The sequence below is a fragment of the Takifugu rubripes genome, chromosome 1 (genome assembly GCF_901000725.2).
Source record: "Takifugu rubripes chromosome 1, fTakRub1.2, whole genome shotgun sequence".
In the NCBI taxonomy this organism is placed as follows: domain Eukaryota; kingdom Metazoa; phylum Chordata; class Actinopteri; order Tetraodontiformes; family Tetraodontidae; genus Takifugu; species Takifugu rubripes.
Genome location: NC_042285.1, coordinates 16,894,787 through 16,920,489, shown reverse-complemented (window position 1 = coordinate 16,920,489; position 25,703 = coordinate 16,894,787). Strand labels below are relative to the sequence as shown.

Sequence of the window (25,703 nt, the reverse complement as noted above, 5' to 3'; positions counted from 1 at the left end):
GCCAGGTTATTTACAGCTGCTCCAGAGTTCTTGAGCTGCTACAGGGAAGAATGATTTGTAGCAGCTCCACTCTTGGAAAGCAGAGGAGCTGTTATACTGATGAAAATGCAATAACTGATGACTCTGTAAACAAAATTCATAACCTAACCTTCTATTATAAAACACAGGGAGAAAATGGAGAGGGTGGTGGATGATGTGATCACATTTTTGTTCCATTTTTGTAAAGTCTGGAGGCATCACAGGGGAGGCTGAATAATCCACAGAGCGTTTCGTCGAGCTGGAACTTGATAAAAGCATGAATTTCCTTCTCAAGGTCGGTGCTAGCAGAGGTGCTAGCAGAGCTGGCAGATGAGGCTTGATTTGACAATGTCTCCTTTACAGGTTTCAATACACATGAGTAATTTTAAATTTTATGTGCTTTTTTTTGTTTTAAATCCTTTATAATCCATAGTATTTGCTCCCGTATGTGTCCTCTTAGGGACACATTAGGGATATTAATGCCTTTTGTTATATACAGCGTTCTATCATTTCAGCCTTCTGCTGACACCAGATTCATATCTGACCTTCCAATAACCGCAGGGGTGACACTAAAACTCAGCGTTTAACCCGGTAGACGGCCTTTGAACTGTACATGGAGATCACACCTAGACCTGAAATCAGGATGGTCAAGGCACTGACAAAATGATCCTCTTCTTGCAGACAGGAAAAATATACACAGGCAATTTACACAAAATTGCCTGTGCAACCATGTCATTATGTGGTGCTAATGCCTGAGCTACTGTGTGTCTTGATGCGTGTCTATCTGAGGAGATGGAATTTTGTTTACTCTTGTTTACTCGTACTCCTGTGTAGCCCAGTGCCGAGGTCTTTAGAACGTAACGAGTAATACGTGGCATATGAATAACAATTATTATTTAATATGTAAGATATTGTGAAAGTTGTTCTTGATTTACCTGATTCAAAAAGTCTTTCAATAAGTTAAAATGTGAAACCAAGGATTAAATAAAATGTATTAAATAATGAACTAAATTTAAAAAATAAAACAACGATGAAAATTGAAAATTGATTTTAAAATAAATGGTACAAGAAATAACAAAAATAGTCATAAGTGGTGGAAGTATTGTGCAGTTCCTTAAGTAAATATTGTTGTAATGTACTGAGGAAATACTCCTCTATGAATCTAAAAGAAAGAGCTAAAGCAGATTAAGAGTCTAATTAAAAGTCTAATCTTCTCAACTCAGTTCGTAATTCTGCAGTTAACATTCAAAACATGTGGGACAGTCAAAGCACATTTATGGAGTAATGTGTTGAAATCTAAGCTGTTTGAAATAATGAAGCAGTGTAAGAGCACGAATGTCCTTAATTATTTTTGGAATGTAAAATCTAGTCCTGGTAAATATCAGTGAGGTTTTATATGAGGTTTGGTTTGCGGAGAGTGGAAAGTTTTGTGTGACCGAATGAATGAGTCTTTGTCTCAGTTTTCAAGATAAATGTTGTGCGAATTTAAAGCAGAATTGGATACTGAATTCTTCGAATGCATTTAGCCGCGATTCAGTGGCCATTCAAACCTCGGGATTGCATTATTTCAAAGGACTTTATATGAAACAAAACAGAAACCATATAGAAATTTGAATCAACGACAGCCTCCGTGGAAGAACAAGGCTTGATAATCGAGCTCTGAATAATCGCTCATCTATTTATCGGCCAACCTATCTCCGTCATGTGTACATCAGTCTACATCTTAAATGCATATCTATTTAATCACCCTAAGAGGCACCTTAATGTTATTCTGGTGTGGGATTAATTTATTTTGCTTTGAGTGGAATCTATTTACGGAGGTAAACTATGCTGCGAGACTAGCCAGTTGCGAGCTAGCTAGCTTCAGCTAATTGCTAATGTGGCGCTAACTATTTGACTTCGGTGTTATTTATGGGACACTGGCTAACTTTTTTACGGCTTAGCATTTGCTTGGATAATGACGTCGCAGTCAATGTAATGATTTACTCTGGTAGAGGGTGATTGTTTCCCCCAAATTAGACCGTAAATTTGAATGTTGACATTACACAGAGTGCCTTTTCCACCTGATAGTCTCCGCTACCTGGCTGCTAGCCACGTAAACTCTCCCCGCTCGGTGTTGACGTATGTGGACGAGCCTGCCTATTTTGTCATACTTGTTTTATTTTACCCAAGTCTTTGACAGTCGGCTCACTTAAGCGCACAAACTCGGAACATCAACTCGGCCATGACGAGCTGCGAGGCAAAATGTTATAGCTGGACCTAAACGTGCGGATCACTGGATTCCTGGTTCTATCGATCGAGTGGATGATGATGCGGGTCATCTGGTTGATATCAGGATTAAACAGAAGAATGATGAAGATACTTTTGGCCCTTGCGTTAATCGCCTACATTGCCTGTAAGTAGATAATTGGGTGTAAATTAATGCATTTCACCAAATCGGCAAATTAACAGCAACGTTGTTCCTGTCTAAGCAGCTGCAAACGAGTCACAACACAGTGGGGGTGGGGGGCAGTGGAACAAACCTTGGAGGATCTGCTCTGTTACTGTTGCTATGACGAAGGCTGCTGAGGTCTAAACTTGTGCAGAGAGAATCCAGACATCTTGTTCATGGGGGGTGGGATGCTACAAAAGACATCATCATAATAACTTTGATAGTCTCGCTACCTATTTTATCATCCCAACATCCTTTTTTCTGCCACACTGGTTTCTTTAGTCACTGGCTGCTGTCGTATTAAATCTCTTTTAATTTTGCTAATGTGTTTTGATTGTCATTACAAGAAACTTTACATTGTAAGAGAGACAACATTGAGATAAGACATAAAAATGATAAAAAAAAATAAGGAGACATCATAAAATAATTAAGCTGTGAATGATTAAACTTCTGCAAAGAGGTCTGGAAGAATGTTTTGGAGGTCAGGTCAGTGTTGTCATGGATGTGGTGCAAGTTTCCGTAGACAAGTGGGTTGGGGGGGTTGTAAGAGTGAGGTTTTATTGTCGTCTAGTCAATCAATCACAAGCGTCCTGAACTGGGCAGTTCTACTACCGGTAAATCACTTTATTGTGTCAGCAGTGCCTTCTAGATATACAATGGTGTTGCTGACCCAATAAAACCTGGGCAATATTAACCCTGTTAAATCTGCATCGAGTGTAATTGTATAGATTTGGGCAGAAAGAATCTCAGAAATGTTTTTGTTTCCTGATTCCAGCTGGAATCTTCATCTTCAATAAATGCATTGTTTTCAGGATCGTGTCCCTCGTCAACCAGAAGTGCCAGACCTACTTCATTATTTTCTTTTTAGTCATGCTGCAACGATTCCCCCCCGTCCCATGTGTTTACTGTATATTCATAATTCTATCTTTTGTTTTCTCTCTTCTAGCTGTGTGGGGAACATACACAAACATGAGGTACAGTCATGATTTTCTTCCACCCAACATCTTTTAAAATCAAATGTGTGGTATGTTTTGTTTCCTAAGTAATTACTAATTTTGAAAGCAGTTAAATGAGAATATATACGGTATAACGTATGGATGCATAGATCTCGGTGACGGTGGCTCGGCTTAAGACTGGCTCTGTTTTTAAGTAAGAGTAGTTATAGGTCGACATGCGTTTATCATAATGAGCCGTTCTGCTTGTTGGTGGTTGGTAGTTTAATGAACAGTCCTGACAGGTCAGACTGGACCTGTAGCAGAATATATTGAAATCCAGAACTTAAGCAGCTGGTTAACCTCTGGAGCCTTCATATAATTGATTTTCATCCAGCTTGTTTCAATTTTGAAATCCAAATATTTACCTGCTTCCTTGGATTTACACATGAAATCTCCTCCATCCAGCTGTTCTTTGCCCCAGTTCAAGGCGAGGCCTCTTCCTCGCCTGCCTTGGCTTTGCTGTTCTTGGCGTCGCCTCCTTCAGTAGAATTGAATCAACCTTCACCTGCTCACATTCACTTTCTTGAAAACCTCAGCACCCTTTGGTCTGCAGTTCCCTAACAAAAAAATCTAACATGCTTCCTTACATTCACTAACATCAGAGCATCTTTCTGCCAAAGCCTGATTTTACTGGTTATCTTTCCGACGCATAAGGAGAATGTGTCTGATCGATCTCCAGAGATTTTTTTTAAGATTGTTTATTTGTTGCTAGCAAAAATAGGTGAGAGGATTACAGATACCCTTATAGATCCACCTGCGTAACCTGATGGGAAACACTAAGGAACACAGGGGAGGGGAGGATAATTGGAAAATAGAAATTCCACAGTAAGAGGAGGGAGATTAGAGGGGTCAGTTAATGAAATTCAAAAATGTCAAACAATTATTCGAATTGCATTTGTTTGCCAGTTAATGAGATCTTCAGCTTCCCATGGTGTGTCAGAAGAATCAACCAGTGGCTTATTGATATTTTATTACTCCCACTGCGGAGTTGCTTGTTTCCAATGGCACACAGGATGAAAGGTCAGAGGTGGTGTAAAGAGGATAAAGGTGAAAGGTCACCTCACAGAACTGGAGCTAGGAGGGGTTGCTGAGGCCAAGGGGACTTAACTGCTCTTCTGTGACCCCTGTTTGCAGAGCCAGGATGGGTGAAAATAACTGCTGCAGTGACGCAGCAAGTTCAGATCTTTTTATCAGTCAAAGCCACACGGAGCAGTTTGTGGGTGGTGATACGTCCACTTTGTGGGATTTGGAGGAGTTGAATATATTAGAGATTCCTGACATATTGAAGGTGTGTTGGAAACGGTTTTCTGAATGATATCTGTTTTTTTTCTCACGGTCAGGTCTAAAATCCGCTCATGACTGGGGATAGAATGTATTGAAGTGTGTGTTTATTTGATTTCAGATGTTGAGTTGTATTGTGGTACTTTACTATTGGTAAAAAAAAAAAAATCTGATGCAAAAAAACTCATTTTCAGTTTGGGTAAAAAATGTCCGCACTGGGAAGACTGAAGGTTAATCCAGTTTTACCTCGGTGGAGGAAGCAATCATTTAATTTTAGATTTATATTGTGGCTGGACAGAAACAAGTTGAAAGATGTTTGTGTGTGTCTCGATTTTGCAGCACTGATGACATGATTGTCAGCTGGTTTTATTGTTGTACTTTGCACTGCTGCACGTCAATCAAGATGCTGGAAAATGGCATCAATAGACATTGAGATTGGTGATCTATTTTTTTAATAATAGTATTTTACATCAAAACATTTGACGTAAAATGAAGTGCTGTATTTGCAGTTGTTCCTCCTGCGGGCTCAGCCCTCCTTTCATTTTCTTTTTCTTTTCCTTTTTACAGATCTATCCAGGATGGAGAAATGAAGATTGAGCAGAGAATTGACGAGGTGTGTTTGATCTGAATAAACCTATCCAATAATCTGGGGAGATGTACTGTATATTAGCATGCCATGGTGCATAGGTTTGGTCCACATATACTGTATGTCCCATATATGTTTAAACATGCATGGGGCGTCCTCTCTGATCGCAGCTGTAAGGAAAGAAAACCTTACAGGAAGTGATTATAGTATCTTTAATGTTTTTCTTTTTTTACAAAAAAAATTCCCGTTTATGCACATGATGCTTGCACCAGCGTTGTTTACGCTATGGGATGTGAATTATTAAGCCAACTGCCGTGCTATAATAGTGAAGCTTTGTTTGTTTAAGGTTGCTGTTTAAGGAAGCAGCAATCTATGGGTGATAACCTAAAGTGCTTGTCCTGCATAGATGATTGGTCCTTGTAAAACTGTCTGCTGTCACCAAAATGAAGCTGTTTTTACTGTCTTTAGGCTGTGGCGCCTCTCAGAGAAAAGATCCGTGATCTGGAACAAAGGTGTGTATCTATTGCTTGTGATACTCAGTGGCCGTTGTTTCAGTTACTTCCCTAAAAGTTCTTGGATCATAAAAGTAAAGTGGAGTAAGTCACACCCCCGTCACATTGAATGGTATTGACAGTATTACTGAGCTCCTATTTGGATGAATTTTCCTTGAATTCAACCCTTTTTTGTCTGACAGCCAGTAACACCATTAGCTGGTTTGACCTTAATGATTAAGTCTACACAGACAAATCTGGCAATTCTTTTAGAAGATGTAATGTTTTTTTCTTTGTGGTGCAGAGTAGCAGATAAATTGAGTTTTCCACGGTTAATTAAATTCCTCACCTTTTACCTTAAAGCAAATGTAGAAAGCCTTTTGTTTGTGTCCCAGGTGCCACGTGCTTTTCTACAGCCCAGCAATATGCCAACGCATTTCTGTACCTTTCACCGCTATTAAATTCAATTTCTGCTTAAAACCAACTGGAGGTTTACAAAGACCATTGACAGAACTATGATGTGGCTGTGTCTGTTCTCCTGATGGTACACAAATCAACAGCTATATTTGGTCACATTAAAGGGGAACTTTCCATGGCCGTCCTACCGTTAGTAACACAAGTGTGACAAAAGCGGAGCAGCAGAGCAAGACAGCCTCAATAGAGCAGTCTGTCTCTGACCTCTGTGCTCAATTGGGCATTAATATCAGCACAATATTGCCTGTGGAAGTGCGTAATACATTTCTAGAGAAAAAACGATGACAATCTAAGATAATTGTGTAAGAAGTCTGGTTTGTTGCTTAGTATGTGAATTGATGTTTTTTCCACCGTATGTTTCCCTTCATCCACACGTTATTCATTGAACATCTCTCCCTCTCTTTAACCCTCTCATCCTCATCCCCTCCGCCTCTCTCTCTTTCTCTCCCTCCAGCCTTTCTCAGAAATATCCACCTGTGAAATTCCTGTCAGAAAAGGACCGCAAAAGAATCTTGGTATGAGGCAACATCTGTATTTAAGCATACACAATCTTCTGTGTGCAATGTCTGAAATGCTACTGTTAACAGAGAAGAAGCACTTCAACACAACATGGGTCTGCCTTTTGTGCTCGAACAATGCGTCTTTGCACACATTGTTCACATTGTACACACAGATTTTGTCCACGTCTGCCGCTGGTTAAGAGTAGATGATCAATAAGATGGAGCCAAAATGTACACAGATGCTGTAGTTCTTGGTGATCTTGGTTTTTTTTATTTTTATAAAGTGCAACACAGTGTGTTTTTTTGTCCTACTACCCTCTGTGTTTCAAAACGTGATTTTGAACATGACTGGGTAAACGCACAGATAAACAAGCAATAAATGCTACAGATTAGATCAGACTATAGCCTGTGTCATAGAATAGAAATTCAGATTCTCATGATAATACAGGTTGATTTGGTTGTTTTGTGCCTTTTACAAATGTAACATGAAAAAAGCTGCTCTTTCCTCCAATAGATCACTGGTGGGGCTGGTTTTGTGGGGTCCCATCTTACTGACAAGCTGATGATGGACGGTCATGAGGTGACAGTGGTGGACAACTTCTTCACGGGAAGGAAGAGAAATGTGGAGCACTGGATCGGCCATGAGAACTTTGAGCTCATTAACCATGATGTGGTGGAGCCCCTGTATATTGAGGGTGAGTCAGTCAAACAGTGGTAGGTTGGCTTGAACTTGCAGGCTGAATGAGACTTGACTCTTTTTCTGCTTGCCACACAGCTATGTCTCTGTCTTGCTATTAGCATGGCCTCATTTTGGATGGATAAAAATATTTGTTGTTTTGCTGCTGTGTATGATTAGCCTCGCAGATTACATTTGAAGGTGTTTTATTTTATTTTTTTTGCTGTTTCAGTTTTGACAGAAGCAGGTTATTATTAATGAGGTTCTGTTGGTATACCCATTTTTCTGTCCTTCTGTGAGTGGGATCCAGAGAAGACAATTGAATCCTGGCCTGTCCAACACAAATTAAAAAATGTAGAGCTCCAGACTGGAAACCAATCCAGAAGTTTAGAATAACTCAACCTGACCTCATTCTTAAAGAAGAATTATTAAGATCCTCTACGCTGTCCGGACGTCCTTCAATCAGCTGGATTTAAACTCGACCCATTCTTTATTTGACCATGACAGAGATCCCCCCCCGGCTCCGAATTCTCAAGGTGTTGATTTCTATCAAAACAGCACAGAGCGGAAGTCATTGGTGCATTTAGCAAACTCCATCCAGGCGGTGCACAGGGTCGACTGGGAATAATAATTCAGTCTTTTCACCTTGTTAACTGATGGAACAACTGTTTTTGTTCACATGAGGCTGAGATGTCTGTTGTTAATATCCATGAAGTACAAACATGCAAATTAGTGTCACACATCATTGGCTGTAGTGCAGCCTTAATAACTCTTCTGTCATTTCAAAATGACAAGCTGAACATCATCTTTTCTATCAGTGCTCTCAGCTAGTGAAACATCAGTTAGTTGATTGTAAAAAGTACTTAAATCTTGGTCTCTTTTGGAAGTAAACAGCATTGCACTTGTCTTCCTCACCACATTCTTTGCTGCAGCTGCTTCATCTGATTCTTATTTTTGGCCTTGTGTCAAAGGTTTTAGACCCTTTCTTGTATTTTTGCAGCGCTCCTCTTCCTGGTCTTTACTCTTCTGCCTACTTGATAGTCAGATTAAAATCCTTAAACACTGTGAATCATTTATTGACAGTAAAGGTCAGGGTGAATAAATCAATATCAATTTCCAAGATTTCTCATGAAAATGCCTGCGTTATTCCAGCTGACCTTTGATCTTAGTTGTGTAGTTGTTTTCTGACCTGTTTTGCTGTGGTGCCAACTATTTACTGGTAGTATATTATTATTATTACTATTATAACCAAGTTATAAATGCTGATTAAAGTCTCATTCACAGTCATAAGTTCTAAAATTTGGCACCAACTGAAAGAAGTTGCTCTTATTCAAAAGAAGCAATCAACAAAAATGCTTTTTACGGAAACATTTGTGAAATAGAAGATGCTATATTTTCACCTTTTTTTTAAATACAGTGGATCAAATCTATCACCTGGCATCTCCAGCTTCTCCTCCTAACTACATGTACAACCCCATCAAAACCCTCAAAACCAACACTATTGGCACGCTAAACATGCTTGGTGAGTACATGAGTGCATTGATTGATTATTGATCGTGTATCCCTGTTACACTGCTCAGGTTAAATGTGCTGCACATGAGTGGTCTGCATTTAGGAATGTTCAGAAATAATCATTAACATTGATTTAATATTTCACTGGTTAAGAGTGAAGCCACCAGTTCACCATGAAGGAAACTGTGATGTCACTCTGGTAAAACGTAATTTAATGTTTGACAATGATTTTTTTTTTGTGAGACCGTTTTCTTATTGTTATCCTGTATCTTTGGCAGCGGTACAGTATTTGTAATATATTTTTTATAAGCAATGTCATTTCATATATATATATATCATCTTTTGATTTATCTGTATTTCTTGCAGGCCTGGCTAAACGTGTGGGTGCCAGACTACTTCTGGCCTCTACCTCTGAGGTTTATGGAGGTAAAAAAGAAAAGACAGTCATTTTAAAGGCTTTGGAAATAAGATCTAGGATTGCTTTTTGAGTTTAAGAATACACCAGGTTACCTTAAATAGTGATGCTGATGTCTGCATTAATCTTGTAATAATGAATTTACTAAATTAAAGCAAATAGAATCGGTAACAGTAAAGCTGTGGCTCAGACCCACATTACTGTCTCCAAACCTGTTTCTGATTAGAGTTGTAAGCGTCAGTGTTGAATTGATGCCCTGTAATATTGTAATGCGTTTCAAGCCTACTGCAGTGAATTAATTTGATATTAATAAAAGCAGTAATTACATCCCATCACACCCCCTCTCATCCAGACAGCTGCATGCTGTGTACTTAATTTTATCTTCTTTTTTACTTTGCTTTCTAGATCCAGAAGAACACCCACAAAATGAGGAGTACTGGGGCCACGTGAACCCAATCGGCCCTCGTGCGTGTTATGACGAGGGGAAACGTGTAGCAGAGACCATGTGTTATGCCTACATGAAACAGGTATGGCCATCGTTCATGGTGCGAATAATCAGAGCACTATCATTTCATTGTATTTCCACGTCTTTTGATCAACTTCTCCTAATTAAAGTGAGTGCTGTCTTCACTCTAATCCTTATTAAATCATTCTAGTTTGGGTTTAGTTTTGATGAGGAACCTTCACTACCGTTTCTGTTGGTACAAGCTCTGGCTTTTCTTAAGTAGCCGCCTGTTCTTGAGAGCTGAATTTTCTGCTATTATGAGTTGATTGACACCAGCCTTTGATGATCAGATATGACTGACTTCTCTTGCCTTTCCTCCAGGCAGGTGATATTTATTTATCTGCTTTGTCTCTTTCTCCTGCTCAGCTGCTCATTATTTTTTTCACACCTGCTGGGACATTTCTTTGGAAAGGTCACCTTTCAATATTGAACTCTCAGTGGTTTACATAAGACCGGAGCAATCACGCATAACATCTAATGTCATTTCATCAAATCCATTAACATTACAAAACTCATGAATGTTGGATACACTCAACCAGAAGCCTTCACAAATTTCACCTACCGGTAATCATTGTGTGATGCAGTATGACTTCACTTTAACTTCCTGTTGAAACTATTGAAATATTATCATACACTTGGGAATTATTTTCTAGGTGTTGTGATTTCACTTTGTCAAATAATTATTTGTCAAAATTCAAATTCTGATGAGTAATGCCGTTTGTGTCATGTGAAGTAAGGCTGTTGGCGTTGTGTTTAGTAAGGGTGTATTTACTGTGTGTAGATGTTATTTGGTAAATTGCTTATACTTTATTAGTGTAGGCGATCACATTGCTTAAGCTCCGATACTCATCTACATCCATCGGATTATATCTTCAAGGACATATATGCTTGCATGATCATGCACACATGCACTTCATACACTCCCCCCCCCCCCCACACACAGATGCCTGCACCACTTTGGCAGCCTCTTCATCATGTCGTCCCCATTGTGTCCTGATCCTTCACAAGAATGCAAATTTGTTCCTCCTAATGAATACATTTGCTCGTTCTATTCACTGAAATGCATTTTCAATGGGAGGAAAAATCTCTCCATTATTTTTATGTTTTTATTCATATTATGTGCCTCACAGTTCCTCTCTGGTTATAATAAAAAATATAATTAGGCTGAAGGCCTTGTATTGGAGTGAAAGTCATGCATTTCTATAGAATAGGTCTTCACCGATGACCTCATTCCTTCTTTGTTCGGCAGATGGGAGCCTTTTCTCTCCTGCATGCTGGTCTCACTTCTGTCTAGAGTCGCACAAATTACAGCTTGATTTTCGTGCTGTTTTCGTGATGTACTGTTTGCACCTGTAACATCAAAATTGCATACAATGACATGTGTTTATGATGTACGTACAGTAGATTATTGGTGAGGTTGAATACATGACGCGTTTGCGTTGGGTAACTAAGCTGGTAAGGAACAGGACTCCGTAACATTCCTTAATAACTACAGCATTTATTTGCAAACTCAACCTTGGTGTTGACTATCAAGCATAGTAAGAGGCAGAATATTTAACATTATTACAAAAACCAAGGCAGAACAGAGTGAGTAGTTTAAAGATCTCCAACATCTGGTTTTTTGTTCACAGGAAGGAGTAGAGGTGAGAGTAGCAAGAATTTTCAACACATTTGGATCCAGAATGCATATGAACGACGGACGTGTCGTCAGCAACTTTATCCTGCAGGCTCTGCAGGGGGAACCTCTCACTGTATGTGTTTACAGCTTTTCCCTTCAATATAAGCACTTTGACAGTGAGCTTTTTATTCAGCATCAACATGATTAGGCGACATGGATGCAAGTTGGTTTATGCTTAATGTTTATGCAATATTTTGAATGAGTTTAACATCAAATGTGAATGGGCACTGCAATTTAAAGGACTGTAATAGTAACAAGAACATAAATCATTTTCCATGTTATTGTGTTTCTCCTGGTGAAAATGGCCTTATTTCTTTATTCATGTCTACTTGTTTTTTCACTCGTGTACTTCAGAGACGAGCATGGCTGTCTAATTTCCGTGTTTGTAGAGTTTGCCACTGGGCCGTGCCCATCTTTATAATTATCATTCCTCATTAGAATGCTCACCAGATCTTGTGGCTCAAATGGGAAAATGTTTCTCCAGCCAGAGCGTGTAATTGGGTACACCAGGGAGATTTATCTTCAGTAGTCATGCCAGGAGAACATCTAAAACAAGGCGTATGACTGCACGCACTGGTAGAGCATCTCATGAATGTTGACATGGTCAAGACAACTTGCTGAAGTTTATACCAAGAGTCAGAATGAGGAAGAAAGGGCACTCAAGTGACTTTGAACATGGCTGCTTTTTGATACCAGACGGGCTGGTCTGAGTGTTTCAGATACAGCTAATCTACTGGGATTTTCACACACACAACCATCTCTAGTGTTGACAGAGAATGGATCAAAATAAAGAGAAAATGAGAGCAACACATGAGTGGATGAGAATGGACAGGCTGCTTCAGATGAGAGAAAGGCGCCAGTAAACACAACATGGAAGTATGGACCCATCCTGCCTCATATCACTGGTTCAGGCTGCTGGTGGTGTAATGGTGTGGGGGATATATTCTTGGCACACTTTGAGCCCCTTTGTACCACCTGAGCATCGTTTAAAGCTGCAGCCTTCCTGAGTAGTGTTGCTGAGAAGGTCCAGCCCTTTATGACCACAGTGGACCATATGTGGTGGCTAAGGTGTCTAACACCTTGTTAAAAGTCTGCCATGGAGAATTAAGGCAGTTCTGAATCCAAAAATGGGTCCCACCTTCTACTGGCATGATGTAGCTAATAAAGTGGCTGGAATGTTTGTTGTTTTGATGCAAGAGTTACACATTCTGTAGAGGGTAATAAGAATAAATTAGTAGTATACCTAGAACTTTGCATGTACTATGCAAAAATAATGATTCCTGTCTTTTTTTAGGTGTATGGTACTGGGTCCCAAACAAGAGCCTTTCAGTATGTCAGGTAAGAACACCAGATTTCTCCAGTTTGGCTGCAGACCTGCTACTCTGAACCATTCCGCCCTGTTCTATCTGTGCCTGTGTTAAGGAACAAGACATTTTCTGTTCAAAACAGATTTAATTTACCATGCGCTGTTTGAAGTATACTAAAGGCGTGCATGTGTGGATATCGATATGTTGTTGGATTTGTGAACTCTAAGTAACGTGGCGTGCTATCGCATCAGCTCAGACTTTGATGTTGGCTATTAAATACCAACGGTTGTTCGTCTTTCTGCCCGATAGAGCGTGTCTGTGGTGTGATATGTTTTGGTTTTTACGAAGGTGCAAATTTAATCAGTTGGAAGAAGACAGACATGGAGTATTTGAAGAACTTGTATATCTTTAAAAACACATTCAGGCGCTTTGCTGTGTGACCTTTGTGCTGCGTAAACAAGCAATGTCAGTGCAGGTAGGTTTTCCTTGAACAAAGTTGTCGGACTAACATAAACCCACAAAGGTTATATGGCGACAGGAGCATCTTAATGTTATTTGACCAATTTTATACAGTTATTGGGCAAAAGTCATCAATCACTTGATAATAAAGCCTTTGAATCGGAGGGCTGTCACAGATATATTGGGTCAATTGTTTCCTCCACAAACATCAGGTAGATGTTAGTAGAACCCTCATGTCTTGATGCCTTAGGTACAATTACTGTCCTCCAGCTGCTGCGGTCTTCTTGAGACACACTAACCAGCCTGGCTCACATATACAGATGGATGGAGATCAGCTGTATTTCACTAGAAATGCAAATATTGGTCTCCAAGTTCATGGAGGTGAAATCATTTGTTGGTCACAAGACTCTCTTTGAATTGCTTCTTACCAAGTAAATGTGTGGAGGCCTTGAGAGGACTTCCATAAGGTGTGAGCCTGCACAACAGTTCTTCCTATGTAGGTTTTGAACCCACATCTAGGAAAAGTGCAGAAGAGTTGGGGCGGTGGGTGGTGTGAGGCCTCAGAAAACTACAGAAGAAGACATAATCAACACCTTTAACAACCTGCTTCGCTCCTGTTTATTTCTGAGAAACTGACTACCTCACCATTATTGACTGAGGGCGCATTAATACTCTGCACAGCCTTCTGAAAATACAGTTACATAATAGTTCAGACGTTGCATAATAAAGACATCAGGCCAGAATCGATGATGACCTCTCACTTCCTCAGAATTTGTTTTCTCACCATTTAAAACTGAGGTTTCATCAGACGTATTCAAACGGTTGCAGAATGACTAAGGGCATAATGTTACATCACCAGAACCTTTCCCACCACTGATGGCAAAAATTTACAAGGAAAATCTTAAAACTATGAGCAGCCTTACGGAACGTGTCTGGTGGTCTGTTAAAGTAGCTGCTCTCGCTATAGTGTTCTGAATCTGCACCTGTGGGCCTTCACATTAAACACTTACCATTAAACAGCCCTGATGGAGGGGAATGTACTCACGCTGCTGCTTTTGAGATTTTCATTTGGAAGTTGCCAAGCATGCTGGCTTCTTTTTACATAAATGCTCTGATATATGCACCAACCTTTTTACCAATATTAAATATTCAGGCGCTTCCACAGTGTTATGAATTCACTGCTGGTTGATTCGTGTGGACTCGACATTCACCTGTGAGAGGGAGCCAGTATTTCATCAGGGACGAAATCAGAGCTGCTTGTTATCGTCTGCTGCAGTCTTGGCAGCAGTTTGCTTTCAACAGCTCTTTGCTTCTTGTAAAACTCTTGTAAACTCAAATTGTCAGGAACTAAAACACCAGTCTCACCTTAATTCAGACCTTCTCCATCACTCAGTATGTCTACACACACAGTTTAATGGAGCTATTTGGACTTTGCCCTAATTTCGGAATTTGTTCCTCCTACTGTAGTTCACATGGGATGGAGACTGTTGGATAAGTGATGAGAAGATGTCCTTCTCTTCAACACTAGGTGGCGATATGCATCTTTCCGGCAGGTTAATTCGGCCCCCTTTCCGGTCGACATATTATGCGCGTTATTACATTGACCCTGGCTTTAAGCCCGGAGTAAGGAGATTAGAAAATGCAGACGTCTGCTCCAATATGTCATGTCAGGGTCATTAATCACTAGAAATTAATGAGATTTGTAATGAAACAGTAAATCGAAAATCAGTTGTGTTTTTATGATTGCGCATAAAACAAATGCATGCAGCATCCATGATGCCATCAAAGCTACAGATCAGAGCTGAGAAGAGATGAGCCTGCAGAACTTTCTCTCTCTCTCACTCTCTCTCTCTCTCTCTCTCTCTCTCTCTCTCTCTCTCTCTCTCTCTCTCTCTCTCTCTCTCTCGACCCTGCTGTGTCGGAGCAGTGCCTGTTCTGCTCAGGGCGAGAGACGGTGTTTCACGCATACAGTGAGTGTGAGCCACTCACTGTACTTTTTAATGTTGTAAAAGGTGATTTTAATGGTTTTAACTAAATGTTTTCTATCAGAAGTTTTATCTACGGAGCAGGGTACAAAAAAGCTGCTCAGAACAAGTGGCAGCTCCTTAATTGTATTTGTGGGGAAGCCAAGATGGCAATCTACATCTACAGAAAAAACAAGATTGAAAAAAACGGAGATTGTGAGGCCGCCTCAGTGTGGCGTTGTAACGTTAGGTGTAGGCTGAGGTTGGAGTTTGGTTTTTATAAAATGATAAATGACCTCAAAGATGTACTCTGCACTGTTAAAGAAGACAATTTGCACAACCCCTTGTGGGATAGTTGTATCGCTGTTTTATAGTATTTATTTATTTATTGTTGTTTTTGTGTTCTGAACAGGGCTTGTGTCCCTGTGTAAACTGTAAATACAGTATTTTTGTAAAAAACCTCTCTCTCGCTCTCTCTCTCCCCCCAGTGATCTGGTCAACGGTCTGGTGCTGTTGATGAACAGTAACATCAGCAGTCCTGTTAATCTGGTGAGTGCCTCCTTTTCAGCTCTGACAATTTCAACTGAATGTGCAGTGAAAATAGGAACTTTTTAAAATGGAATCTGTTCTCAGGGGAACCCAGAGGAACACACCATATTGGAGTTTGCTCGTCTTATCAAAAGTCTCGTTGGTAAGTCCTCGCATCCACGTCCATCACATATTGTTTGAAAGGACACCAAAGTCTCATAGAAGGGCTTTTCTCTGCCGTTTCCTCTGTTGACAGTTACATTAAAGCCATTTTATCCACCCAAATGTTGTTATTTAATCAGCATTTTTCAGGATATTTCTGCAGCTGTGCAGACTTTCAAATCCGGTATCTACAGCACAGTTTAGGAAGAGAATGCACAGTTAATCTGTTCCCTCTACCACAGTGAGCCGTAGTCAAATCCAGTTCCTCCCAGAGGCTCAGGACGACCCACAGAGGAGAAGACCTGACATACGGAAAGCCAAGATGATGCTTGGATGGGAGCCCGTGGTATGTGTGACACACGAGAAGCACCATACTGCCCTGCACATGAGCTCTGAACATCCTGCGGCTTTAGCAACAGATGGGCGTCTGCTGAACACAAACTTTCTTTGTTTGATTGGCTGAAGGGTTTGGAGGTGTTTTCTGACCAGGCTGCCGGTGGAATTGAGCTGTATTCAGGCTTCAGAGAGCCTGGTTGCCCTCTGTTAGTTACACAAGTTCATCACCTTCTTTAATTCTTTTATAGAAGCAGGATTCTTTTCCTCTTTTGTCCACACTTCATGACTTTTCATAACGAACTCGTGTTGGTTAAAGAGAAGTGATCGGGGTGTGTGTTTATAGCTGTCAGTTCCTGCTCTGGAGGCTCCTCTGGCTCTCAGCACTGTCGCCTGTTGATACATGTGATGGATGCTCACTCTTTCCTTCAGCATAGTGATTGATGAGGTTGATGGATGAGGCGGGTGTTGGCTTCCCTCCTGGAGTTTTTGGAGTTTAATTTGGCATTCAGGGCGTAGAGGGTAAAGATGTTAGGTGCTGGAGCTGGTGAACAGGGTTCCAATCTGATCTCAACAGTTGCACTTTCCATTTCATACTCATATACACAGTAGGATTGATGGACTTAAATGTGATCAGTGATGTATCCTGGGTTCATAGGGTGTTTCGGGTCTCACACCATCATACACCCTCGCCCAGGCGACCCAGCCGGGGTGATCAAGACCCGGCTTGTGTCCCAGTAGCAACCCAGGGATCTGCCCTTTCAGCCACAGCCACCTCGTGGCTCTCTCTGCAGCTTCACTTGCAGCTTTAATGGCCCTCTTTTGGCTGTCCCTGTGACTCCCAATCGGCCAAAGACTTTACAGAGGGAGCGTCCTGCAAAGCCTCTACAGCCAACTTCTATGGGCTCGTGTGAATGAAGTGAAACCTTTGTCATCTGTGTCATCCTGATGGCCAGTGTGTGGTGGGATGACCTTCCCACCAAGTGGTGCTGGTCAGCCTTCACCCTCTTCCAGGACACCAGAACACTCTGTGCAAAAGGATAAGTTTAATGTTTCCGCTGTCTCTGGAGGTCTATCGGTGGATGTGACTGAACCCCCTGTGAGGGAGGGAGTGAACCTGGGGGCCCTTCGAGCACCCTCTCCAATTTTTCAACCCGTATCAGAGAAAATGCTGTGTAAGAATGACACAGCAGGATTACTTTCATTTCAATTGGGTCTCAGCCGCTGATTGCTTGTGGTGGACTGACAGAGCAATTCACCATCTCACACGTTCTAGAACTATGATTGAGGACACAGCTGGGAAAATGGTTCAGGATCTTTAGAAATGAGGGAAATAATCCCACTGTCCCACCTAAAATGATGCGTGTGCATTTAAAGATAGAGGGAAAAAAATTAAAACGGAACCCCCTGGAGGTCTGGTGAGCTCTGCGTCATCAGCATGGTAAAACCTCTACCTGTCAGATTTTTTAATGGGCTCCTCTGGGGGGGGGGGTGAGGCCGATCACTCCCAGCCTCACGCATCTTCACCTTCCTGTCCCCTGATCTTTAAGTGCATGTTTGTGTGTTTGCAGGTACCACTGGAAGAAGGGTTGAATAAAACCATCCATTATTTTAGCCGGGAACTGGAGCACCAGGCCAACAACCAGTACATCCCAAAACCCAAAGCCGCCCGCATGAAGAAAGGCCGACCACGGCACAACTGAGGTCCCTGCTCCCTCAGCACAGACTTGTCAGAGACGAGAAGTAAAGCTCCTTCAGACGGCCCTGGAAGCTTCTGCAGCATACAGTGAATGAGGCACCCCGGGAACCCTCTATGGGGAGAAGGACAACTAGAACCACATAATAAAAGAATAGTTGCCTTGCTTGTGTTTTGGATGGACTCGAGGAAAGACACCCGATTGGCTTTTTTTTGCTTTTTGCTATTGAAATCCCGACCCTGGTGATGAGTCGCAGCTCTTATTGTGCTTTCAGTGTTTTTAGTTTATTTTAGCTATTTTATTGGGTGATTGGGTGGGGAAGTGTGTGTGTGTGGGGTGTCTCTCCAGGGGTGAGGCGCCCGACTGTCCACTTGAGTTTGTCCTCCATCGGTGGTGTGCCATATCCCTGTCAGCAGTTCACGCCGTGGCGGCGCAGGACCGGCCCAGTCCTGCTCAGACCGTGGGAGCGTCGCTGCGTGTGAATCAGGACGTTGTTGTCTTCTGCTTTGTGAAATGTCAAGATGTGCATTATCAATCTCAGATGTTATTTTAATAAAATATTTTGTGGATTATATATTTGTGGGTTTTGTAAGGGGAATTGAGAGGCAGGAGATCTCTACAAAGCTCTTGTTTATTAACTGCAATCTGAGGAGATGAAAACCATCAGATTTCCAACATTATATAAAATAAAGTCCACAAGCAGTTGCAGTAAAGGAAACTGCAAATTCTAAGTTGCGAAATGTAGAATGAAGCAACAAATCAGTCAAATTAAAGCCCAGAGAGGCCTCAAACCAAGCTTCTATCGGGCTCAACTCAATAATAGTCATAATTGACATCGGCTCCATATCTGTATGAACTTGGGTCCCGGGGGCCAGTGGGGGAGTTCTCGTCATAGTGATGCTGACGGCCTTGGTTGTTGGAGCGAGCCTGGTCCATCCAATAAGACAGGTCAGCCTCCAACCGCTGGTGAGAGAAAGGGGGGGGGGGGGGGGGGCGGGGTGAAACTTCAGGTTTAATCAAAACTTCAGGTTTTGATCGTTGAACTAAAACCAGGATTTTTTTTTTTTTTTTTTTTTATTTATTATTTTTCAATTCAAAACTCATACTTTTGGTTTTTACTCATTTTGGTTTTTTTGGAGGGGGGTGGGGGTGGGGGGGTCCTCCCAGGTTTTTTTCAATTTCAAACACTTACAGGTTCAGGCTCGTGGCCCTCCAGGTGTGGGAGCCTGGACCTGTTGCCTTCAGGGAACGTCGGCCATATGACGTGAACACACCAGCACACACTGTTATAGCAAGAGGACTGACCGTAAAAAAAAACAACCCAAAAAGACGCCAGTTGTAAAGTTACAGTTGCTTTAAAACTGTGGTAGCGCCAATCACAAAATTTGGTCAACATATTTTGACAGAATGTATAGTTTAACAACCAAAGTGCCAATTTAAATGTACAACATGGCTGAGGTCTCCTGAAGGCATGAGATTAAGGGCTAGTCCCAGGCTTCACTGCTATACTGTCACTCATCATTCTACTGCCATCATTTTTAATAACAACCCCCCCCCCCCCCCCACCCCACCCCGACAAGCCAGGGCCATAATTGTGAACCTAAGAAAGTAGAGCCTCAAAACATTCATTGCTGTCAACTCAAATCCTTGACTGTGGGTGACATATTTCCTCCTCAAACAGTCACAGGTTTTTATCAGAAAACTGGTTGCCAAACTCTAATTCAATCACACACTAAACCAAAACCCTAACCCCATTTCTAACCCTAACCCCAAACTCAACCTCAAACCCCACCCAAACCCTAAACCTCATTCAGGAGGCAGGGTACATTCCCCTAACCCTTATCCTAACCCTAACCCCAATTCTAACACTGACCATGACCCTAACCCTGATTTAACCCTAACTCACCTAACCCTAACCTAACCCTAACTCACCCAACCCTAATCCTAACCAACCCTAACCCACCTAACCCCTAACCCGAACACTAATTCTAACGCTAACCCAACTCACCCTAACCTTAACCCTAACCAACCCTAACCACTGACCATTATTTGTAAGCCTATACCCAACCATAACCGCAACCCTAACCCTAATTCTTGCCCAAACCACAATCACAATCCTAATCCCAACCCACCTATAAACCTAAACCTAACTGTATTTCTAACCCTAACCCTGACTCAACCCCTTACCACACCCCAACCCTAATCATAACCCTAACCCCTCACCCCAACTCTAACCCTAAACCCTAACCCCAACCATAAACCTAACCCCTATAGCCCTAATGCTAACCCAAATTCCTACACTAACCCTAAACCTAACCACAACACTAACCCACCTAACCCTAACCTGAACCCTAATCCTAACCCTGATTCAGGAGGCAGGGTACATTCCCTTATCCTAATACTAACCCCAACTCTAATTCTAACCTTGACCCTGATCCTAAACTTAACCGTAACCCTAACCTACCTAACCCCAATTTGTATCCCTATCCCCAACTCAAATCCTAATTTCTAACCCTAACCCCAACCATAAACCTAACCCTAATTCTAACCCTAATCACAACCCTAATGCTAATTCCATTACACAGCAAACCCCAACGCTAACATTAACCCTGCTTGTCTTCTTCGCTGCTTTAACCCTTGAAATCTGCTCTCACTGACTAGAGGAAAAGTATGGACGGACCTGAGAGTGTTCTCATTTGTAGGTGTAAAGTTGCCATGGAAACATTTGCTTTTTGTTGGCGACAGAGTTCTGAGCTCTCCTAATCCAGGTTTCACCCACCTGCTCATCAAATCCCAAGTACATAAACTGTTGAATCCACTGCTGCACATCTGCTCTGCTGCGGTCCCAGATATTTCTCTTCGTCCGGCTCAGTTTGCCTAAGAACTCCTGAGCTTTGGTGGATGGGATGGCCACCGCGGCCCTGGAGGGTGGGTTTAAAGCTGAGCAGAAGCAGAGAGCAGCTACATGAGCGTCTCATCACACACGTTGGAGATTTCTCTGCTCTATCAAGGTAATTTAACTTACAGCCCCTCTTTTCTTATATAACAATTAACCTACCGTACTCGTAACTCATTATTGCCACTTTTTTCTTTTACGACCTTCAACTTAAATTTCTGATCTCCCGCTTCATGAACATGAGTCAGACGTTCAGAGTTTACCGTCTCTTCTCTTTAGGATCCTGTGCAGGCTGCTGGAGGTGGACACATCTGTTCAGAGGAGTCAGACACACTCAGCTTAGTTAGACCACTGTAAACCAAATCAATCACATGACAGTGTTTATGCCTGCTGTCAAAGTCAGCCATGAACCCTTCAGCTTCAAAGAACCATGTTGAAATGACAAAAAAATATGCATTCTTTCATGATCATTTGCTCAGGCGAGTCCCTTCCTGCCCCTCTGGAGTGTCGGAGCTATATGATGCGTGGCAAATCCTCATGTGGACAAAAGGTGCACTCCTAAGGCGTTGGTCCAGACATTGGCGTTGGTCCCTTTACATTTGCTGGGAGGTTTTTTTCCTCTACATGGTTTAATCTGAGGTTTTTAACAGATCAAAATCCTCCCTGGTGCCGACTGAAGGCGGATGTAGAGAAGATCTTCTCACATGTTTGAGCATCAGCTGGTACGAGCACATACGGCCACAAAAGCCCGCCTGGAATGAGCCGTGCAGCACTCAGAATAAACAACAGACCTGAGCTATGCTTCTTTCAAGGCTTCCAGGTTGGAAAGACGTTGAGCTGACTTGATGAAAACCTGCCTTGTAAAAATCTATAAGGATCCATTTCAGACGTATTGCTGTTTTATTTATTTATTTATTTATTTATTTATTTATTTATTTATGACATTTTATGTTTCCTGCAGGTTCAAACTTCAGTCTGCAAAAGCCTGCTTCATTATCATGCAGCTGTGATAACAAAGAGAAGCAGTGATGATGTTTCTACGGGACATTTTGAATCTCTCGTGACCCCTGAACAGAAAGTCTTCAGTATAAAATGTGTTTCACCTGAAGTAAACACAACTCCCACATCCTCCAATTCTGCACTGAATCATCCTCCCAGCACAAAAATATACTTAAAGTGGAGACAGAGAACGATTTAAAATGGAATTCATGAATAAGGAAGGAAAGAACTAAACTCACCATGAAATGCAAACAACAGTAAAAACAACCCCAGGACCCTCAACCAGAGCTGCTGGGATGCCATCTTGTCCTCCTTGGTCTGCTCCAACGCCACAGTGGTGCACAAACATCTGCACGACCGGGAGGAGGGTGGGCGGCGACCCGGACTTTAAGAGCTAGAACTGGTTTGTTTTGGTGGAATGCGGTGGCCACCCCCCAACACACACCCTTCCCTCGCCTGCAGACTCGAGACTCCAACTGAATTCTTCCCCTCTAAAGTTTCCATCTGTGTCACAGGAAGAATCGTTTCCATCACGAATGGAGTCTGTGAAAGTGCTTTGAAAGCCTGGAATATTTCAGCATTCCCACATGTGCAGCTTCCAGTCATTAGTCTCATGGTCTCAACTCAAAAACTTGACTTCAGGTGAAATATTGAACCCATCAGCTCCATCAGCAGAAAAGCTGCCATTGCAGCTCTTGGGTTTGATCTCCAGTAATGTGACCTAGTCCTCCCAAAGCATTCTGGGAAACCTCAAACATGAGTTCCAGAGTTGAACTCACCCTCCTATAATGTGAGGGTACCTGGAGGTTAAAGGAATTCCTTTAAGGATGATAATGCAGGAAAATACTTATTCCTCCATCACAGAACCGCATCATCCAGGAGAGACCCGTCAGTTTAATGCATTAAACTGGGTTCAACTTCTGATTTGTTTACAGAAAGCTCGCGTTTTTATTGTTGTCTGTGTTGCAGCCACTTCTCAGTAACACTGATTGGTCGGACTGAAGATACACTCAGAGGCCTCACTAAGGAACCCTTGAGCATCGACTGTGTCCTTGTATTTGTGACATATCGAGTGCCACATTGAAGCCAAGTGTCGCCATTTTGGCTGCTTGTCACAAATATGCAGCTGTTCAGCCACTGATCCAGTCCAAACGACTTTGTTTTGGAAGCCTGCGCTCTGCAGCTGTCTGGTTAAATCTTGCTGGAGCCACAAGTCCTCCGCTCTCATCCTTCCTGTGAACGCAGCACCTCCTGTGTTTTGGATTTATCAGCCGACAGTAAGCCCCTGTCAAAAAATGCTAACCAAAAAAAATACTGGGTTTTATGAAAGGCTCACTGTCCTCAGGCATGTGCTTAAACAAACCCAGCAAAGACGATGGACATATGTGGACTTAGGAAGTACAAATACAGATTTTCTTGGTGGGAGAAAATATTTAAAGCCCAAAATATGGAGGCCGCAGACACACTGTTTGTGGTATATTTTGGCTGAAGGGCAGTTGAGCTTGTCCTACTTACCCATAATGATCCATGACCTTTGTGGGAACTGCAGACTCAGAAGGGTCAGGGCACACAGTTCTGGGGCAGCACTTTCTGTAGAAAGTGAAATAAAAAGAATAGAAATATTTACACGTGAAAGGCAGGAAAAAAGGTCTTCATGATGACAGAGCGGGGGGGAGGGGGCGGGGGTAGTTTATGGAGGAGGGAGATGGCCTGGGGCAAAAACTGTCTGTTGAGACTGCTGGTGGCCGGGCAGGAGGGGACTCACTCCCCGCAACTCACTCCTGCCGGCCCAGCGTCATTGGACGCTTGCAGGAGCCTGTGGACTAACCACCACCCTTAAAACCAAGGAAACACACGTGCACACGTGCACACATTTTGTTTTATTCTGAACTTCTGTTGATACGGCTGCAGTTTTGCACAGTCAGTGTGTCAAAGCGACCTCAGAGGTCACCCAGAGCAGCAAAATGGCTCTAACTGTGTTTGATGTCATGCCTTTTAGGTTGTTATGTGTCATTTAGCTGCCACATTAGGACGGTTTGAACCGGATCGCCGCCATGTTGTAAACAAACTAAACACCATAGTGATAAAGCGAGTCTCCCTCATCCGTGTGTCATCGAAGGTCATCGCCTTCATCAAATGTGCGAACTCACTTCCCGACAGAGGACGGCGGCTCTCCTCTGTCAGTCAGGCGCCCGCAGACACCAGCGTGGACGTGGACTGTCGGTCCCCGTCCTCCCTCCCGCAGCTCTGTCCGCGATGGCAGAGAACAGAGCTGGACAGAGGTGCGAACATTATTTCACAGCTTTATTTATAACGGCGCATCTACGCTCTGTTACCACGTCAAGTCCTTTTGAGTGGAACACAAGCTGTCGTGCAGATGGGATGGATTCAGTCATTGTCCAAGACGTGTCCAGAACCTACGTGCACACCATCGCTGAGCAACACTTATCTGAGCAAAACTAAACATTCATTATTCTTCAAAATAATGAATAATGTTTTAACATTAGATGGACTACTAAGAACAAGTTGTTTTTTTTTTAAAAAGGGTTGAATGCTCAGTAAAGTTAGTGTCAGATGTGCAGCATATTTGGCTCTAATTGTCAGAGAAAACAGGAATAGGTAGGAAAGAACCTCAAATCAGCAGGTTCCATCACAGGCTGGTGTAGAATAGACATTTCAGAGCCAGAATGTAGCCGTAAAAAAAAGAAAAAGGACACTGAATACATGTGTCAAGGTCATCTCCACTGGATCAAAGGTCGTCTGTTGTCTTGCCTTATCTGATGAGGAGGAAATTGTGTTTGGAGCAGAGTTCCTCAACCCTCTGGGATGCAGACATGTGTTTGCTCTTAACGCTTCGCCTCTCCGTGCCGGCCCGCGTCAGAAACACCTCTGAACTTGGCGTTGACCTCTCGTGTCCCCGTTAAGACGAACATGACCTCAAGACGTGAAAGTGACACATGGTTTCAGGCAAGGTGGTGTAAACTAAAGAGAGGTCACATCTGTTAACTCCCTCATTAGTTAGAGATGATGTATATTTATCTTGTTGTTGTCGGCGCCATCAGCAGCCCAGTGTGAGATTTATGCCTTGAGCGGTTGCTCTATATTGATTTTCCTTCGTCTTTTTTATATATAAAACACGAGAGACGACCAGAGGCAGGAGCCAAAACACCAATCAAAAGCAGATGATGTGTTTACCAGATGGATTTCTCACCTACTGTCACAATAATCAGCTGCAGGGTGGAAAGTCGGCTTGTGTTTGCTGGTTTCACGTATTTATCTCGATTATAGAGCGTTACATTAACATACAGGACAGATGCTCCTGAGCAGAAAGAGAGGAAAGGACATGGACACGGCGGGAGGCTGGAGAAAACACACACGCACACGCACGCGCACGCACACACACACACACACACACACACACACACACACACAGTGTGTTTGTGTTTTTGCTCTTTTACATTAAATTTCTGGCTGCGTTCCGGCCGCCTGCAGAGTTGACAGAGGCCCGGTGAGCAGAGCAGCCGCCATCGTGTGCCTTTATCTCACCAGCCACCAGGTCAGCGTGATGGAGAGGAAAATCTGATGAAGACCCTACACTTTCCACCGCTGTTTAGACAGAATTTACCAAACGGTTCCATGCGGGGGAAAGATTTTGTTTGCACAATCCCTCCTGACATAAAATGCTCCTTTTGCCTCCATTTCTGTGCTTTCTAATCAGATCAAGTGTATTTAACCACTAAATCAATTTTGAGGAAGAGTTGGACCATAATAAAGTCACATTGCTCAGATCAGCTTG

General features: G+C 42.4%; 2 protein-coding genes across 3 annotated transcripts; one reads left to right on the top strand and one right to left on the bottom strand.

Annotated features, from left to right (window-relative positions):
• The first annotated feature begins 1,674 nt into the window (after nucleotides 1-1,674).
• On the top strand, nucleotides 1,675-18,586 carry uxs1 (UDP-glucuronate decarboxylase 1). 2 transcript variants are annotated; one of them, XM_011608278.2, is made up of 16 exons: nucleotides 1,675-1,838; nucleotides 2,191-2,413; nucleotides 3,396-3,423; nucleotides 5,293-5,338; nucleotides 5,780-5,823; nucleotides 6,731-6,791; nucleotides 7,291-7,471; nucleotides 8,870-8,974; nucleotides 9,331-9,390; nucleotides 9,785-9,906; nucleotides 11,516-11,635; nucleotides 12,857-12,900; nucleotides 15,781-15,841; nucleotides 15,926-15,983; nucleotides 16,225-16,328; nucleotides 17,887-18,018. In XM_011608278.2, the coding sequence occupies exons 2-16, from the start codon at nucleotides 2,323-2,325 to the stop codon at nucleotides 18,016-18,018; spliced, it is 1,257 nt and encodes a 418-aa protein (XP_011606580.1). In that variant the 5' UTR covers nucleotides 1,675-1,838; nucleotides 2,191-2,322. The 2 variants fall into 2 exon arrangements, with proteins under 2 accessions (XP_011606580.1, XP_003961782.1); XM_003961733.3 differs by having other exon boundaries at nucleotides 1,676-2,413; nucleotides 17,887-18,586.
• A 38-nt stretch (nucleotides 18,587-18,624) lies between these two features.
• ecrg4a (ECRG4 augurin precursor a) lies at nucleotides 18,625-22,303 on the bottom strand. The gene is made up of 4 exons (XM_011608285.2): nucleotides 22,147-22,303; nucleotides 21,172-21,219; nucleotides 20,792-20,952; nucleotides 18,625-18,975 (listed from the first exon to the last, which is right to left on the bottom strand). Exons 1-4 carry the CDS (start codon nucleotides 22,208-22,210, stop codon nucleotides 18,826-18,828), a joined length of 423 nt encoding a protein of 140 aa, XP_011606587.2. The 5' UTR covers nucleotides 22,211-22,303; the 3' UTR covers nucleotides 18,625-18,825.
• Nucleotides 22,304-25,703: the final 3,400 nt, after the last annotated feature.